Source organism: Danio rerio, chromosome 16 (genome assembly GCF_052040795.2).
Source record: "Danio rerio strain M-AB ecotype USA chromosome 16, GRCz13ab, whole genome shotgun sequence".
In the NCBI taxonomy this organism is placed as follows: domain Eukaryota; kingdom Metazoa; phylum Chordata; class Actinopteri; order Cypriniformes; family Danionidae; genus Danio; species Danio rerio.
This window is the reverse complement of record NC_141036.1, coordinates 37,061,559-37,074,381: the sequence shown is the minus strand read 5'-3', so window position 1 is coordinate 37,074,381 and position 12,823 is coordinate 37,061,559. Positions and strand designations below refer to the sequence as shown.

The 12,823-nt window shown below is 34.4% G+C and overlaps 1 protein-coding gene across 1 annotated transcript in view; it reads left to right on the top strand.

The window, feature by feature from the left end:
• The window catches only part of usp45 (ubiquitin specific peptidase 45), a 58,299-nt gene that overhangs the window by 27,994 nt on the left and 17,482 nt on the right, over positions 1 to 12,823 (top strand). Inside the window, 2 exon segments of the mRNA NM_001423966.1 lie at positions 1,993 to 2,080; positions 12,697 to 12,778. Of these exon segments, the coding sequence (NP_001410895.1) occupies positions 1,993 to 2,080; positions 12,697 to 12,778 (170 nt within the window).

Sequence of the window (12,823 nt, the reverse complement as noted above, 5' to 3'; positions counted from 1 at the left end):
TTTTATGCTTGAAGGTGCAATAGGATATCTTGGAAAATGCTATTGTTATCCTGATAGCACTAAAAGCCTACATTCAAAGCCATGCCTGCTGAACTCATGAATGCGCACTAGACAAATGTTGCATCAGAAGTCGCATACTTCCACGCTATATAGTAAGCTAAAAACAGTATACGAACCAAGTAGTATGACGAACAGTATGCGGGAAGTACGCGGATAATCTACTTCCAGCAAGATTCTGAAGTGCGCATCCGATGGTCACTAGGCTATCCCATGATGCACTGTGAGAGAATTCATGAATGAGAGTGAAGCGATGCAACTGATGCAGGTAGGTCATGCGGTCATGACAAAATGGCAGATGTTGTATATCCGTATATATCATACTACTGACATTCATACTTTATAGATTATACTTTTCTAATGTTCAAGTAGTAAATTTAAATGCAGTACCTACTGAGTAGTAGGCAATTTCGAACACAGCCAACATCACTACAATATCACGTAACATTCACCAGAGAGAAAATATTTTACAGTTTTCACATATTCAACTTTAAAAAAAAAGAAGGTATTTTGTTAAAATTTGCATAGACGTCTTAACCACGTCGATGAAAAGGCTGATAACGTAATCATTTTTGCACTGACGCTGTGCAGAGGTATGACAGTAAATATTTTGACAGTCTTGTAGGACAACCTATCGTTAGGTTCGGACTAAATGTTTTGATTGGATGAATCCTTCTTGGTCCGATACCTTTCCGGGTAAGATAAGTCTTTTATGTCTCCACAATGTGTCTGTAAAGTCTGTAAAAACACTGCTGTATGAACATCCGTTGAACCGGGATTGAAATGTTTTCTTTTATAATTGCACTAACAGGCTGTGGTGATAAAGACGGTGAAATCGCTGTAATTCATTACAAACATGCACTGTTTTAAAAACGTTTTAAACTTGTAAAACTCATTCTTGATCACATTTGATGATGATTCAATAATCACAGAGAGCTGATGATCACAGAGAGCTGAACAGATCTTTTTAATCCAGTTGCTTTGCACACGTCCTGTCTTGTTGATGTGATTATACGCGTTACTATGAAGAAATGTTAATATGGGGCTGTCAATCAATTCAGTGGCCGGGAAACCGCACTCCTACGTCACATTGTGGTGGGCCTCAAAATAGGAGGGATTTGCATCCTATTTTAACGCCAGAAAATTTAAAAAAGAGACTTATTGTGTTTCTATCACCCCAATATGACTGTGGACACACTATACCTACACACAGTTCTGTTCAAACTGCTTACAAAAGATGATTTTCACCATAGATGCCCTTTAATGTTTGCTATCAGGATAAAAAGACACGTTCAAACATAAAAACTAAATTGGTTCTGAGGACAATCACTTATTACACCTTTAACTTAAAACTATACAGACCATACAGCCCCCTCCCCACCGAAAAAAAAATAAATTACCATCCTAAAAACCGCTTATTGTTTAATATGGTTCTTTTATATATAGAAATGCACGAACGGAACACACACACAGACTCCTTCTTTTAGACTTTTTACATTTAATTTTCACTTCAATAAATTCCAATCTTGGATTTGTAATTCAGCTGAATGAGAGAATTGGTTAAAGGTCTGAATGTGTTTATGCGTCTGTTTGTGTGTGTGACCAACTGACCTCGGCTGGTTGAATGATGAAATGAAAGTGAATGAAAGTTGTCAGGGAAATAATAATAGCAGCCTCAGAGTTCCAGAAACCTGCAGCGAGCAGCGCGAGTCTCCTCGTGCAGTGTCAGAGGAAAGGCCTTGAGAGAAGATTATGGTCATTCTTCTCTCGTCTTTACTCCTCTATATGCTGCCGATTGGTTTTTGTGTGTGGCTAATTGGTGTTTGCGTGGCTTCGGCTGCTTTTGTCCCCGTAGATGTATTTACACTTGTGCCAATGCATTTGTAAGATGGAGAAGCTCATTGTGTGTGTATGTGTGTGTGTGTGTGTTTGCAGGGCTCCTCGTTTTAAGGGTTACCAGCAGCAGGACAGTCAGGAATTGCTGCATTACCTCCTGGACTCTATGAGAGTGGAGGAGACAAAGGTGAGTGTGTGAGATCGTGTTTTTTTCCTTCTCTTCTATTAATAAAGATTAACTTAAGACCCGTTTGCTTGTAACTAAGGTTGGAGTAAGATATATACCAAAGTAGTGTATCTGCATAAAATTCAGAATTACATATTTAACATTTTATTAATTAATAACAAATGCAAATTAGTTCAAGTTAACTTTTTTATGAAGGTGCAGTAGATCAAAATGCTCTTTGTTCAATAATAACAGTTTATTGTAAATAAATAATAAGTTTATTTATTTGAACAAATGTACTTTTTATTATAATAATAATAATATTATTATTAATAATAATAATAATAATATTAATAATAATTCTCCATCGATATCAAAGCAGACGACTCGCTTCATTCTAGATGTCTTTCAGGATTGTAATTGTAGGCCTAACTACTCTGTATAACATACCGATATTGTGTAGTCCTACAATGTGACGAAGCCACAGACGTATGCAAGAGGCAGTGCACACTTTTTTCGCACTCACATTTGTATGTAATGTCCACGTGCGTTCGGTGTACATTGTAACTACAGGATGCACATTTGTTATTAATCTCTGTAAGTCATCTGTTTTAATTTCTTCATTTATTCAGTGCTACAGCGTAGCACCTCACATTTAACACCTGAAAGTGTCACAAGATGCTACATATTTAAAAAAATATATATTTAAAATGAGGCTCCTAAAAACAGGGACTTAGCCAAAGGAAAGGGAATGTGATAAACTCCTATTAGTGATGTATTTTTTTCAGGGTGGAATTTTACTTAATGTTTTTTTTATTTAATAATTTACAGTTCGAATTGTTGAATGACTAGTACTTTATTTAATATGTTGGAATAAAGTCGACTGAATTACAGGGAAAGTTATATTATGTGGACACAAGAGAACTAATTGAGTTAGTGGCGCCATTTTGTGGCAGTGTGTGAATCTGTCCCGACCAAGTGTGCCGCAAGCCTACGTTTGAGTGAAGGTTTCGGCCGTTAGATCGCCCCCTGGGGGCTGGCTGCAGTACAAGTCATAAAGCCCGCCTCCTCCGTGTTAATGAAGGAGACTTGAGCCCAAATAAAAAAAAATATTACACTTGCAATAAAATGTCCTGAAAGATAGTTCTGGTCGATTAAGGCACTGGTTATTGTGCTGAAATAGGTGCAGATCTTCATTTTTGTAAACAGTTTGTTTTTAGCAGTAATTTAATGCTGGGCGTGTCATCGTGATTGACAGCTGTGATTGACAGTTTCTCAAAGCGCGGCGTCTGAGCTTCGGCAGAAGACTGAAGTAGACTGAAATGTTATTATTCGATTTCTGTGTTATTTTACGATGACAAAATGAGTTCAGCAGTAAACTACAGTTTCTGACATACATGATCCTGGTGGAACACTGTTTATTCGCTAAGTTCAGGGCTTTTTTCGGGCTTTATTAGTTTGCTGATACACGCCTAGCCACCCAGATAACAAAACAGTTCCGGCTAGATTCTCGCCTGCCGGAGACTTATCTCTTAGAGCTCAGACTGACTAATGTTACCTCTGCTGGACCTACTCCGGATGCGTGGACTCACTGCCCGATTCCAGTCCGAGTCAATCGAGCCACATGCGGCGGCCGAGCGAGCAGGCGCTGCCGCATGCGAGCCGGAATCAGCCCGCGACGCCGCGAGTAAGTTATGCGCTGCGGCCTGGAGCTGGCGCGATTGAATATATAAACCCCTCATATTTGTTAACGTTATTACATCCGTTTGTGTTGATATGACAGCAAACGCATGCTGAGAAGTTCGGGGGGCGTGGTTGATTTTACATAAAGCGTTTGATTGGAAGCTCGACTCTGCTCATTTTCGCGGCTCCTCCTCTGGCTCCATCAGACAATCCTTCTGCGCATGTCTGGCTCCAATTTCAGCAGTCTTTTGCGACAGTTTGTGCCCGTCAAGCAGGCGTTTTGCCCTCAAGGCGTTCAATGGGAAAAAGGGCTGTCGCGTCGTCCATATTTTTTACAGTCATTGGTCCCGACATTAAAGGGCGCCTAGGTTACCACTTTTTTTTATATTTAATATGAGTCTTTTGTGTCTCCGGAATGTCTCTGTAAAGTTTCAGCTCAAAACACCCATCAGATTTTTTATTATACCTTTTATAAGATTAAATTTTATACATTTTTGCACCAGGGGGCGGTATTGTTGTACTGCGCCTTTAAGGCTAGTCCTCCCCGCCCACCGTTTCTATGTGCCTTTCTGCATGACTTAATCTCCTCCCTTAAAGGAAGCAGATCTCACGTAGCGTTTGTGAGAAATACTACAGTAAGAACTTTACCATTGAGTCTTTGATGCATTTGTTGTGTTAAGTTGCAATGATGAGTCTCACACAATGTCGTTACAAAGTTCACGTGCGCACACACAGACACAAGCATACACACAGACAGCGCGTGCGTTTAGCTTTGCACTCTTTTTGCACACAAATGTGACAGAATACAGGTTAATATCCACTGCTGTATCCAATATCTGTTACGTCAATGTACAAAATAAACCCGATATAACGTCCACAAGCTGGGATTGAAGTGTCTTCTTTTATAATTGCTCTGACACACGGCTGTAGTGATGAAGTAAGGCTGAAGTAAATCGCTGTAATTCATAACACACATGCACTATTTAAAACATTTTAAACTTATAAAACTCACTCTTCCTGATCGCATTTGATGATGATTGATTGATGATCCTAGCAAACTGGACAGACCTTTTATTCCCAGTTGCTTTGCGCACGTCCTGTCTTGTTGATATGATTATACACGTGACTACCTGGACATGTTAATATGCAGCTGTCAATTAATTTGGTGGACGGGGGGGACCCCACTCCTACGTCATGTTGCGGTCAGTCTGAAAACCACTTCAATTGGTCCACTGTTTTTATGTTGTTAAATTGAAAAAAAAAAAGCACTGGGTGTGTTTATCACCCCAATATAAATGTCTATACACTATACCTACACATATATCTGTCCAAACAGCTTGAAAAGGAGATTTTTCACTGTAGGTGCCCCCAATAAGGTACAAAGTATAAATCTATTAAATATCATTTAGGTCACTATTAAACTGCTAAACATTTAAACTGATAAAACAAAAAATGAAACTTAAATTTTTAGAGGGTGGGGGGTCTTTTGGGGGTTGTATTCTTTCTTTTTTTGTCCTCGGCTAATCACATGCTTGTAATATGTACTTGCATCAAAATGTACATACAATCTACTTCATGTATGGCAGAACACTTCTGGTGCCCTTGAGATTGAATATGAGTAGGATTAGGGACAGGTTTGGTGCTATTGGTAGGTTTAAGGGTGGGTTAAGGTGTAAGGGATGGTCAACAGTGCGATTTATAAATGTAATTACATAAATTAATAAAAAATGTAATTACATGCAGGTGTTTAATAAAGAATAAGTGTAATGTTAAAAACATGTATTTACACAATTTGCACATTATGATGAATTATTAATTTCAGTGGAAGTACATACAGTGCTCAGGATAATTGAGTACAGCCCATTTTGAAAATGAATATTTGTATTTATTTCTCAATAAGTATAGGCAATGTATTTTGGTGTATTTCAACAAAACTGATTTATTAAACAGATACTGTATATTTATTAAAATAATATTTTAGTCACCAAACATATTTAGACATTGAAAGATAATACAATCAAATTCAGACAATACAGATAAAGATAAAATAATTAAATTAAAAAAGCAAAATATTGCAAAAAACCTCCAAATTTTGATCTAAATTGTTCTTTTTTTTGTTTGTTTTTTTTTTTTTTTTTTTTGCTTCTCTTGATTTTTCATCTTTCTTAAATTGTGTACTAGTTTTTGGACCGTTATCATAAGTTATTTTGTTAGATAAGCTTTAGATTTTGCTTCAGTACTGACTAATCTAATGTATATGCACAAATATAATATTGTATAGCTTCCTATTCTAAATATGAATTTAAAAGATAGATTTGTGAGGGCTCTGCTTATATATGCTGAGCACTGTATTAGGTAATGACACTTAGTATAAAGTGGGACCTAATAATTAAATGCAGCATTCCTTTTCTCACAAATAAGCTCCAGATTGTAAATACAAAAAAAGAATGGAGCATACCTTTAACTCACTATTAGACAGTGTTTACCCATATATCTTCTTTCGGTTTCAGTTGGACTGACCACAAACGGAAATTAAAACCAGGTCTATAGGGGGTCTTGTTTTCAGAGTTTTAGAGTTCATATATAATCTAAAGCGGTCACAGCACAGGGCAAACTGACACTGGCACATTGACCTCTCTCAGGCAAATACATAATACTTTAATAGGGTGTTTCTTGTAGAGCAATACAGCTAGTGGGTCTGTAAATGTGGACATGCCAGGGGCCAAGACCCACACATCCCCACCAGTGGCCTTAACTGCCCTAAGAAAGCGGGTGCAGCATCAGGCGCTGAGCCCCAGGGCCAGCCAGACCCATTCAGACTTGTGAATGTGGACAGTTGTGCCACTTAGGAACCTTGCAAGTGGCGCGACTGGCCTTATTGTGCATCCTGGGAAACAGTCAGCTGCTTGTTGAGGCTTTGTGATGGAGGTCCTTCCCCACCTCCTTCTCTCTCTCTCTTTCTCTCCCTCTCTCTCTCTCTCTCTTTCTCTCTCAGTCCACACTGTGGGTAGGCAGCGGGGGAGAACACACAATCTGCTTTAGATGCTCCCCCTCATTGATTACTTGCATGTATGAGTATTGATATATCAACTTATTTGTCTGAAATATTTACAGCTATGGGAGAAATGAATAGATCACTTGACAATTCTCAGTTTTTTTATTTTTATTAAATTGATTTATTAGGTATGCATTTATTTGTTTTATTAAATAAACAAATATTCAAACAAACAAATATTAATATAATGTAAATCAGTATTATGCCACAAAATATTTATTTATATATTTAAAAATTGGTATTATTTTGTCTGAAAAGAAATATACTATAAACATTTGGCACCTTTTTGTTTCATGCAAAAAATATATTCTATACATTGATTATCTAGATTCTATTCTTCACATACAAAAAAATTATTTATGTTTGCACTTTGCAGCACTTTCTGAATTAGAGCATTTGCAAACTTTAAATCTGACTCCATCTAATGTTCAGATTTGCAAATGGAAATTAGTTCATATACTTATATAATGGCTAATTTGCATTATAGAAAGCCTGTAATTCAATGTTCTCAATCCATCATGGAATTAATCAACTGGGGAAGTATATTGATAATAGGCATGGGACGATAACCGGTTTTAAGGTTTACCACGGTTTGAAAAGTCAAGAGTTTAAAACTGCAAAAAGGTTTTTTTTATGTGTATGTGTTTTTACTGAAGCTAGCAGAATTCAGTGATTTATTTTAACCATTTAGCCTGACATGTTTACTTTTCCAAAATATTATAATTGTTAATTGCAAATTGAAAAAAAAATATTAAATGAAATACTGTATGCTGTGTTTAATGGAGACAAATGTATTGTTTTTTTACTAAGACATTTAAAAAGAACGTATTCTATAGCTGTTATCACAATACCTTGATACCGTGAAACTGAGATATTTTTATCCAAGGTTATCTAAGGTTATAGACATTTTTGTCATCACACTCACCTGCAGTGTGAACATTGTAATGAATTGAAAAGTAATTACCAAAATAATAAAGTATTTTTAAAATTTTGTTATAAAACTATATGTACTTTAGTAGTATTACTAGTAGTAATTCAGAGGTATGTCACCATGTTTATGAAATAAATTAATACTTTTATTTAGCAAGGATGCATCATCTTAATGCATCATCTTTTTTTTTTTTTACCAACGTTTATACATTTTATGTATTTTTATCAGACTCAAATCCCAGCAAATGAAGATATAAAACATTTGTTATTCTGACAAAGCAGAAAAAAAAAACATTTTTTATTTAAAAATTGAAATAAATGTAATCAGACCATGGAATAAAACAAATATTAGCTTTTTGCTCAAACCAATACCTAATAAATCTAGGTATATAATAAATCGTATATCATTGTGTACACACACACACATATATAAACATAGTTAGTGCTCAGCTTGAATGGGTACACGTTTTTTAAAAATCTTAATTTCTCTGTGAATATAGACAATATAGACAATGTTTTTGAGCATTTAAACAAAACAGTTTTATTAATTAAACAATCATACTCATTAAAACGAGAGTTTATGGGTCATCCAGCATCTTTAGGAATAGAAAGATAATACATGTAAACAAGTTATTGCAAAAAACAATTCAACTAAATGTGATTTTCTTAATATTTGCTGTTTATAAAAAGTTTATTTAGTATTTTCCCCCAACATTAATTTGGGTGTGCTAATTTTTGGACTGTGATCTTACGTTTTTTTTATTTTATTTTATTTTTTAGATTAGTTCCAGTTTTGCCTTTGGTACTAATTACACTAATGTATATGAATATGCACAAATATATTATTGTACAGCATCCTTTAAGAAATTTTATTTTCAAAGAGACATCTATGAGGGGTGTACTAATTTTTCTGATAAAAAGCACACACATTAGTCAATACTGAAGCTAAATCTGGAGCTTATCTAACAAAATGACTTAAAATAATAATTACAATAACTAGTACACCCAAATTTATGTTATAGAGAAATATAAAATATAAATTTAAGACAAAAATCAAGAGAAGGAAAAAAAATGGAATTAGTTTTTTTTTTATTTAGTAGGTTGTAATTTTTTTGTAATGTTTTGCTTGAATTTAATTGTATTATCTTTCAATTTCTAAATATGTTTGGTGACTAAAATATTTTTTAAATAAATATATCTGTTTAATATGTCAGTTTTGTTACATTGCCTATTTTTACTGAGAAATTGATAAAAATATTCATTTTCAAAATAGGGTGTACTCAATTATGCTGAGCACTAAATATAAATAGATTTTTTATATACTGATTAAATGTTCTAAAAGGCCTAATCTCTGATTGTCAACGGTACAAACGAAATCCATTTAATAAAAGCACGCTTCAAAATGCTACATCTCTTTTCAATGTTGTAACAGAGCTGAGGCCCCTTAAGCGAATCACTAAACAGACACAACAATATTTATGTTCACCAGCCAATAGGATCACTGCTCACAATATGCTAATTAACATAAATGAATTATCACCAATTAGCCGCTGAATAAAAGTGCTGCGAATGGGGCGCTCAAGTGAGCTCAACTTCTGAAGAGAGTGTGGTGGCCTAGTTATTTTAGGCTGTGTGTGTTTGTGTGTTTAATTAGTGTGTGTTGCAGCAGGGTCCGACACAGACGGGGGGTTTTGGGGGGTTTGAGTGGTTGAAGGAGAGGGATTAACCAGGCTTTTGACCTAAATAGGCCGTCCCGAGCGTGGGGACAGGACAATGGGGGAGACTAGGCCACCACGGCCAATTATCTATTGATTGGTGCTTTACTGTTGCTGTGTCTTCTGTCACCTCTCATTACGGCCACTGGGACACTCGTCTGTGAGCCCACACATACATGGCATATACAATGCTGCGTCAAATATGTGAAGCACACATTTACTTTTCAACCTTGTACACATGTGCCTGGCCTTGCGTTTGCTTTGGTTTATTTACCACAATAAAAAATTGATGGAAGAATATAAGAAGAGCTTGTCCAAGGGTAAACCATTTTGATGGCGGGGGAGAAAAATGGTTGACTTATTTTTGTTTGTTTATGTTTAAGGCATAGTTTGCCCAAAAATGAAAACTGTCATAATTTTACTCAAACTTCAACTGGCACAAACCGGCTTGAGTTTCATTCTTCTGTTGAACACAAAAGAAGATTTTTTGAAAAAAATTTTTTTTCTACTTTGGATGTCAATGGTGACCCATTTCCTGTATTTTTATGTTCTTTTGTGGTCAGTTAAATAAAGAAACTTAAAGGTTTTGAGCTACTCGAGGTTGAGTGAAATGTTGACAGAATTGTAATTTTTGGGTTAACGACCACTTTAAGTACAGCTTTTTTTTTGGGGGATTCTCAGAAATTTACACCATACCGAAAAGTGATTAAAATTCAGACTGAATTTTTCAAGTAGAGGTTGCTTTAACGTCATTTAGATGGATGGATTAATAAAGATTTAATATAATAATAATAATATTCTTTTGGCAGCTAGTAAAAAAGTAATCACTAAAAGTTAATCTAATTTGAGTCACCTACATTTGAAGAATGTATTGATACAGTACACACTATATTTGTCATGGAAAATCTTTTTCATTAAAAACACAGACTGAATACTTTTTTCTAATTTGTAGTAAATTGAGTACACTCTCAAATAAATGGTACAATGTTGTACCAAAGAAACCCTTGTCACTGAGGCAGTACCTTTTTATTGCACCTTAAGACAAAGAAACTACATTGTACAAATGCAGTTTGTACCTTTAAGCACATGATTTGTACCATGGGTAACCAAAATGTACCTTTGGTTTTTAAAACCTGCAGATACAACCTTGTACCTTCATCAAAGGTACAAATCTGATTCATGAAGGTACCACTACAGTGACAAGACACTTTGTACCTTAACAGTGTCAAATGTGTTCCTTTAAGAACTATTTAAAGGCATTTTGTTCCATTCAAATTGCATCGATTTATTTTCAGTAAATATAAAACATCAAATACATTTTTAACAATGTTTTTAGAAAAGTTTATTTTTGTGTAAATGCACCTTTTACATTTACAATAACAAATAAAACAATACTTTAACATAAACCAAAAGATTTGTTTTTTGCTAAACATTTCAAAACACTTTATACAAAAATGTTACAGAAATGCATTTCCCTATCTACAATATTATACCTTTTTCTCCAAGTTTATCACAATACCTTTGTAATGACTTAGAAGTTAATTTAATTTACTGAATTTTAAAATAGAAAAAGAGTTTTGCAAAAGTATTGTAACGAGATTTGCACAATGTGTGATTAGTTTTACAATACTGAAATGTCAGCATGAACACTTTGCATATGCGGGGCTTTAATGAAATTAAAATGTATTTATCAGAAAATGCTTACCAAACGTTTATTAAAATGCCTTAAATATTTAGTTTACAATACCTATAGTTCTGTTGTACCAGGTGTTTTGTATTAAAGAACTGAATAATTAATGTTTATGAGTTTTTTATGCATATGCTTTTAAATGATGATTTGTGTTTTAATATGGAAATTATTCATAAAATCACTTTGCATTTCCAGTCAAAATTATTTTCATATATATTGTAATAGAGGAGTTGTCTAACACGTATGTACCTTTTATATGAGAACAATTGTGTATCTTCATTTCAATACCATAAAAGGTACAGAACAGTATCATGTCAGAGCTCTTTTCTATAGCATAAGGCACAACTTTTACAAAGTTCCAAAACCGTTCCTTAAGGAACATTATTTTTACCAATCTGTGCCTTTTTTCTGAGAGTGTATATTTTACCAAATTGTGGAGATTTTTCTTCAAATTTCATTTTAAAAGTGATGTTATGTGTCTAAATCTCTTCTTCTAAAGGATTTGTAGCTCCTCATCTTTTACCATTTATAATTGTTGTTATTAAAGGGAAGAAAATACAAAGCATATGCAAGATCTGCAAGTCTCTTTCTGGATAAGAGATTATGCAAGTTATATATGAATTTTTCTTTTAGAAAATCAAAAAACATACATCAAGACACTGCATTTAAACGTGGTAACAAAAATAAACTAACAGTTATCAGTGTACTCTCCTAGTTGATTAATTGTATGAAGAATTGGGGATATTGTATTACAGGCTTCCTGTAATGTTATGTTTAAATATGCAAATGGCCATTATTTTTTTATAAATATGAACAAATTTTCATTTGCAAATCTGAACCACGGATGAAGTAACATTCAAAGTTCATGGATGCTGTAATAGAGCAATATGGCAAACAATCACAGTATTAATCTTCCATATTGAACTATATCGATAGATATTTTTATATAAGTCCCCAACAATGAATGAAGCCACAAAAATGAGAGGGTCCATTAAATGGTGGCTGAAAATTTATTTAATCTAATATCAACACACTTGAAATTCTCATTGTTGCACATTTCTGCTGTGTGATTGGCTTTAAGATTAAAATAGAGTAAAAAAGTGCAGAGCTTATCATTGTTTTTGACATAAATTTTATCGCAATTTTAAATATTGTGGATTCTGTAATTCAGAAAATACTGCAAACTGATGTAATAAAATGTAGATAATCAATGTATGCATGAACATCTCTGTCTGTAAAAGCTTTCAGAATATTGATATGAATAAAGTGCTGCTGAAGTCAAGATATATGGTGCAGTCCAATAAAAGAAATCCCTTAAAAAATGTATAATTGAAATGTTCTTTTACAAATAGATAAAGTGTCATTAAGATAAACTTATAATGTGTTTTTATGATAATTCTAATAGATAGAAAAACTTGAAAACAGTTTTGGTCTGCAGTGTTTCACTTTAAAGACGGAAGTCTTTTACTGTGCTCCTTTTATTTTGAATGTGATGATAAATGGAGCTTTTTGTGACCACTTTATTATCTAACCAAGTGGCATGCCATTGTGTTTTCACTAACAGCGCATTAAAGCGGGGATCCTCAAAGCCTTTAACAACCCCACAGAGAAGACTGCAGACGAGGAGACCAAACGACAAGTGAAGGGTGATTCAGCTCTGCTTCCGTCACATCACTCAAAACAATAGTGCC